This window comes from Seriola dumerili, unplaced genomic scaffold (genome assembly GCF_002260705.1).
Source record: "Seriola dumerili isolate Sdu_G_001 unplaced genomic scaffold, Sdu_1.0 BDQW01000531.1, whole genome shotgun sequence".
Classification (NCBI taxonomy): Eukaryota; Metazoa; Chordata; class Actinopteri; order Carangiformes; family Carangidae; genus Seriola; species Seriola dumerili.
This window is the reverse complement of record NW_019174786.1, coordinates 720,777-727,887: the sequence shown is the minus strand read 5'-3', so window position 1 is coordinate 727,887 and position 7,111 is coordinate 720,777. Positions and strand designations below refer to the sequence as shown.

General features: G+C 38.8%; 1 protein-coding gene across 2 annotated transcripts; it reads left to right on the top strand.

The window, feature by feature from the left end:
- The first annotated feature begins 223 nt into the window (after positions 1-223).
- cunh4orf48 (chromosome unknown C4orf48 homolog) lies at positions 224-3,475 on the top strand. Of its 2 annotated transcripts, none has more exons than XM_022764179.1 (4): positions 224-310; positions 536-668; positions 1,269-1,357; positions 2,274-3,475. In XM_022764179.1, exons 2-4 carry the CDS (start codon positions 557-559, stop codon positions 2,343-2,345), a joined length of 273 nt encoding a protein of 90 aa, XP_022619900.1. In that variant the 5' UTR covers positions 224-310; positions 536-556; the 3' UTR covers positions 2,346-3,475. The 2 variants fall into 2 exon arrangements, with proteins under 2 accessions (XP_022619900.1, XP_022619901.1); XM_022764180.1 differs by having other exon boundaries at positions 231-310; positions 522-668.
- The last annotated feature ends 3,636 nt before the right edge of the window (positions 3,476-7,111 follow it).

Genomic DNA, 7,111 nt, shown 5'->3' with positions numbered 1-7,111 from the left:
TGAGCCTGCATCAATGTATGAAAACTGTGTTATAACTTGTTTATAATTGTTTGTTTATGATTTATAAAGTGGTAACAACCAAATTAATAACCTCATTATAAACCATTTATAAATCCTTTGTAAGGGTAGTGTTATTGTAAAGTGGTACGGTTGAGGCTTTTATTTTGAATGTTGTCACCGGAAGTCTTCATTCTGGTCCCTAAAGCAAATTTTCGGTGACCATGCGCATGCGCAGTATCTAAACCTACATAAAACAATCCTAGGTGGGCATCTTGCGCTGATTGTGAAGAATATCATCGACTGATTGACGGTAGGTTCACGTACAGTTTGTTAAATAAACATTATTGCTTCTCCGTTGACTGTATTATTATTTTTTTAAAGAACACAAATATCTACCGATGAAACCTGGACTATTTTTCTAAACAAAGACTGCAAGGTTCGGTCGTTTCATTGACTCACGGCCGTGAATGATTTTTTCCCCAATGTTTTATCTATGCAAACCACACACCTGCTGATCTTAGTCTTCACATTAAAGGTCACTGATCGGACCATCACCATGGCATCCAGCGGATATCTGCAGGCAGCGGTGCTCCTTCTGGCGGTCCAGCTCCTCTGTGTCGGTGCAGCTGCTGCGGATCAGGAGCCCGGGACTGTCATCCCTGCCGAAAGTAGGTGGATTTAAATATGAGATTTAGGTTTTCCTGCCTGTTCGGGGCAGGTTTTCAAACGGTTGTCAGGTGTAATTCGGTGCACAACAGTGATGTTTATACACAGTCTAATTATAGCAGGTCCCTACAGGGCTTTCTTAGTGGGGATTATAGGTCATCTTAATTGGTGTATAAATCATGAACTCTACATGAAACTGGGCCTGCACTGCTCGGCTGAGCCACAATTTATCATCTGTACTAAGCGGAAAGCAACAGAAAGGTTTGAAGGAAAAAACCTGTAATTTGGTTTGCAGAAAGTGGAGCTTGATTTTAGCTTTCTCCACAGTTATATGTGCTACATGGAAAAGCTTCTGAAATAATATTTACACCGAGATGTAAAAGCCAATTGAATAAAATAGGGCTACAACTAATGATTATTTTCATTATAGATTAACCTTTCCTTGTGGCCGTCTTTAAGTTTACTGAATGACAAGGCAATTTTGAAATGAGGTCCAATTGCAAAAAAAAAATAAAAAATATCAAAAGGATATTTACATTCTACCAGGAAAACAACCAGAATATGAATCATTGCATTTCTGAACTATTTCCTCTTATTTCCAGGTCGCCCATGTGTGGACTGTCATGCATTTGAGTTCATGCAGAGGGCACTGCAAGATCTAAAGAAGACTGCTTTCAACCTTGATGCCAGGGTAGGTGAAGTCCTGCTCTCCTGGATGGTTTTGTGCCCTGTATTATTTCCTTTTTCTGTGATTTGTGTGTCAGAAATGATTCAACTCCCAATGCAATCAAAGTGTTAAATACAGCTATAATTTCTACAGGTCATCTAAATGTGAAAGTTGAGATAAACAGAGAGTGGCTAACACACCATATATCGACCAGTTCAAATCTTTGAAATCAGGTGGATTTTCGTAAGAAATAGCTAATTAAGACCAACTAAAGCTGTTGTGTTGAGGAGTTAGTCTCAAACTTATCTTTATGAAAACCTATGTTATAAACATTATGTTAGAAATAAAACAACTTCATGTCTTACCTCTTTTAAAAGATCAAAGTTCCTGAAACAACACCGATCATATATTTAAACAAAACATTAAATTAGTATATTGTTTATTGCTGTACAGATTTTAAAGCCTTCAAACATGATTCTGGGCTATATAAATAAAATTTACTTGACTTTAACTCTATTTATCAATAGAAATTAACACTATACCTTTTTTGAGTTGACACAGGGTATCATGCTTCATTTTTGCTGAAAATCTGTTTTAATTTGGAAACAAAAATCCCTCTCCTGTATTTTATCTGTGTTCGATAAACACAAGCCTCCTTCTTTTTATGGGGAACTTCATCATCATTACTGGCTTTACTTTTGTGAGGTTTTATTGCATCTCTATTGGGTATGCTTTTATTATCTGCAGGAAAGATTGGAAACAGATCTAATTCAGACTCAATAAACCATGTTAACTGCTCACAAATGAACTGGCCGTTCTCAAGATGAGATAAAACTGTTCATTTTGATTTGAGAACCTGTTCCCCTTCTCGAGTGTTTGAAAAACGGGGCGACTTCAGCTGCCGTTTAATGCAGTAACATTTGTATGTGGACCGTTGCAGACAGAGACGCTGGTGCTGAGAGCAGAGAGGAGGGCTCTGTGTGACTGTATGCCTACCAACTCACTGCGCTGAGATCTCACGAGTCCACCAGAGGACACGTCCACCTGCCGTCACACCCCCCCCTGACAACACGCTGAAAACAACCCTGTCCCACTCTCCTCATGTACAGCGATTCTCATCTTAACTTATTCACACGATAGGCACTTTATTTTATTTTCTGTCACACCACCGTTGAGTGAAGCTTTGATTTCATATCGTGCATCGTAAGGCATGTTATTGTTCTGCCTTATTCAGGACGACTGATGTTTTACATTGTGAAACACATGCCTGTTGAGGTAGTTTGTCGCCATTGTTATAGGATTTTGTTCAGCTCTCATCCGTCTCCTATGAAACAAACTATTTTTTGTACTTTTTAGTATTTGACTGTATAATATAGATACAGCAGAATGCATTGATAAATTCATTTGTTGAATGTGTTGTACGAGATTAATGTTTACGACGATTATACACATCAAACTGTAGCATCACGTGGAATTTATTTAACTGCTCAAAATATTTCGATAATGCTAATTTCAATATTTCGATAATATTTTAGTTAATGAAATTTAGGAATCAGCAAAATGACTGTAATTAATTCAAATTAATTGATTTGCAGGCTGGCTTCTTTTGCAAAAATGGTTGGGTAACTTATTAAAAACTGTTATTTTTATTTGTAATAATGATTTTTTTTTGTAAAGAAAAATAGTCAGCAGAAAGAAAAATGAAATTTTACAAACAATATTTTCAGACTTTTCTTTGTTTTGGCAAAAAAAAAAAAAAAAAACCTTCTTGTAGGTCTTGATTTAGCACAGCACTGTAGCATGAATTCACAGCACTTTCTGTTAACCTACTGTTAATATAGATTGTATGTATATATTATGTATGTACACGGGTACATGTAACAAAGGTGTCAACAGATTTGTCCTCTCTGTTTGACAAAGGTGTGTGGAAGAGTAGTAACGGACTATATAGTATCAGATGAACTGCGATATCAGCAGACTAATAGAGGAATGCTAACTGCAGCAGGGGACATAGACATAGAAAGAAATAATTGTCTTATCGTTGATTGTTCATGAACATTGTCCTTTGTTGACATTACGTCACAGGAAGACCCATTTATTGTCTTAATGTTGTACCTCAATAAAAACAATGAATGATCTTGATTGCTTTTACTGTTTAGTCTGACTGTGTCTGTTCTCACACATCTTCAGTGTGGGCTGTGATAAAGAAGCACTGTGTGGGCTTGTGCTGGCATTAATATGGACACATCCATTAATTTATTTATTGTGGTAACTGCAGGGTCTCACAGTTTGTAGGTGAAGCGCTGCTATTTCTGTGTAACAAATATTGTTTCAGTTTCTACAAAGCTTCTTTTCTAGGGTTGCAACTATCATTTTGTTTTCATCACTGATTAATTAAAGTCTTGATTCACCAATTAATTGTTTGGCTACGGCGAAAAACCAAAGATCTTAAGTTTAGCAGACTAAGAAAACCAGTGAGCGTTCACATTTGAGAAGCAAAGAGTTGTCACTTGAGAAACTCTCGAGCTCTGTTCACGTACATATTTCCAGTGTTCAAGTTGTAGATAAAAACGAAGCAATTTTGTTTCTCCACTGATCAACAGACCTGTCTTCCTGCTGTGTTTACTACTGAGTCAATCAGTTGACTGAGAGAAAATTAATCACCACCAATTTTGATAACCGATCAATCCGATTTAAGGCAAAAACAAAACAAAAATACTCTGTTTATGGCTTCTCAAATATGTGGATTTGCTGCTGTTGTCTATTTGAGTAATTGCAAGTGGAAAATCTTTGAGTTTTGAACATTGGAAGATGTCACCTTGAGCTCTGATCGAATGGTGATGGGTATTTTTCACTCTTTCTTTGACATTTTAAACTATACTTCCAAAAAGCACATTTGACAGAAGAATCAATATTAGAAGCCCAAGTGATAGAAGGTTATGTATTAGATTTAGGTGGCAGGGCTCCGCTTCTGTTATGTGTGCACATTTAATTTTACACTGGTTGTATACGAGCAACGCCTTTAGCCACAGCAACACTCCTCTGTGTCCATTTATCCAAGGCGCTGGACTGCAGAGCCACAACCCTGTCAGAGCAGTGTGTGTGTGTGTGTGTGGGCTACCAGTCTCAGAAGTGATGTTATAAGGTCCTGCTGTTTTAGCTGACCTTGTCCCCTCCCACACACACACACTCTGCTTTATTTATTTACAACAGGGATTACAGCATGGAAAAAAAACCCCTGCAAGACCCTTATCTACACCAGCAGGAGGAGCCCTAAGTAAAGGCAGACCGCCAGCTGTGTCGCAGTGATGCAGCACTCTCCACACTCTCCACTTCTCTCATGGCTGTTAAATGCAGATGGGGTGAAATACTGTAAATAGATACAAAAAGAGGAAGCTGAGGAGCCACATTGGCCACTGAAGCGCCTGCAGTGACCTGGCAGGAATCTCAGCCCAGAGGCACCTCCATGTAATGACAGCACTATCGAGGCAAATCCCCTCATACTGCACCACAGCACACAAGCAGAGGCAACAACCCCAATTCACTTGCTTGAGGCGCTTTGAACCTACCAGGCTTTTTACTGGAAGGAGTGACTGAGAAGTCTGCGTACGCAGGATATGTTTCAGAGTATACGCTGAATCACTTTGAAAAATCCTTGTTGTCAAGCAGCCTCCACTTTCTTTCTCACTCTCTCTCCCACTCACTGGCTCACTGGCTCGTTCCCTCTTCAGAGGCCTTTCAACTTTTCTTTCATCTGCTCCTAGAAAAGCTGACTGAATCGTTCCAGCTGTTTGAAATTCTCCAGCGGTGGCAAGCAGGCAAAAATACTCAATATTCTCTCCCCTCTTTTTCCCCTCTGTCTTACTTGGATACTGCTCTGACCTTGCTGCAGAAGTTTGCTCACCTCACTCAACTCTGGTGGCTATTTAGTATGCAAATGTATAATCCAGAGGCTTTGTGTGTGAAAAGTAGAGCGGTGGTTCTCGGCCATTTTTGTGTCATTGACACCATTCGTCATGCTGCAAATGTGTTAATTTGAATTGATTTTAAACTCTATTTATTATATAAAAGTTAATATTATTACAATAGCTTTTTCAGACAAGTGAACTCTGAATGCTCAGGTCAGTTGGATAAAGTTTGCATTCATACCATTAAAGTAAACTTTATGTATTTAGAGTTGCAGACAGTTGACATTTCAACCATTTATCCATTACTATTAGTGAATAATTAGAACAGTTTATCCTTTGCTTTCAACAAATCATTGTTCAATCATTGTTTATCTATGACTTTTACAAAACCATTTGAACTGATTTTCCATTTAACTATTTCCAACTGTTAATTCAATTTGTTTGCTAGCTTGTGTTTGACCTCCATGTGAAGAGCACATTTTCAACACCATGACATTTTGCTGGGCCCCACCCTCCATGTAGACGGAGATGGCTCTGTGATGCCAAAATGTCATGTTAAAGAGGAGACTTAGTGCTAATTGGCCCAGCCATCCTTCACAGGAAATGGCCGCTTGATGGCCCAAATAACATTTATTTTCACCCTGACACGGAAGCCATGTCTCATTTTTTGTGAGCACTGGAAGCGATTTGCATTCTGGTTAATGTTCTCAGTCAAGACATTATGAATTTACTGCTTCAGTCCATTTTCTTTGAAGCTGTATAGGACCTATAGTCTGTTTGTGCTATTTCGTTAACCAAATGTCACCTTTTTAAAAAGAAGTGCATATTTCAGTCTGGAAGATAAAGTGTGAAACTGGAGGAAACAGGAGAGACTGGTGTTAACATGGTGGCCATCACAAAACCATCAATGAGAATCTGAAAACAAAAACCAGCAGCTGATGTGAAATGACACCGTGAAACAATGTTGGTGCTGGTTTATGACTGAATCTGTTAAACTGACATTTTCATTAACACCAGCTCTACTTTGTGTGTAATGCAACAAAGGGACTGTAGTATGCTAAATGGGGAACACAGTAAACATTACACCTGCTTACATTTTCTGATCTGTGTCTGGATGACAATGGATGACATCAGAACAGACACATCTGGAGTCACAGTGAATATTCTGTTGTTTGTTTTAAATATTTCCAGATAATTTCAGAGATCAAGGCGCTGAAGCTCTTTGGGCTTTCACTCTCACCGTGCATCTCTGTGCATGATGATTTAAACTCCATGTGTTAAACATAAAAATGTTATAGTAGCAAAAACTCATTAAATGGTTCTTCAATGCCCCTTGTTGTCTCTGCCCTGCAGCTCCGTGCTGGTGCTCTGGTTGGTGGAAAGCCACAGTAACAGCAGGAGGCTGAAGAATTTGCCAGTGTTAGCAGGGCAACATGAATTAGTGATATGCATGATAATGCATTAAATATATATATGTATATTTTTGCACGGCCTTCATAAATTAATCATGACATGACAATCTTGGACAACGCCTGACCAGTCCTGCAGAAAAATGTCCCCAGGAGAGACAGGGAGAGATTGGAAAGTGACAGAGGAAGCTCAGTTCTGAGGAAGTTATGGTTTGATCTTCAAGAGATGTTTGAAATGATGAAGTGAGCAGCGAGGAACCAGCAGGCAAGACAGTATAGCAGTGCAGATGCAATCCAGCTGGTTGCCAAGGCAACTTGGAGTTTTTTTTCCACTCAGTTATCAATGTGCCAACCTCCACCATACTGTATGTTTATGTATCAGTATACTATAGGCTTGAGTACAGATTCAGTTCATCATATTAACAGAGCCAGTACAGTTGTTTACAGTTACTTTAGTTTGT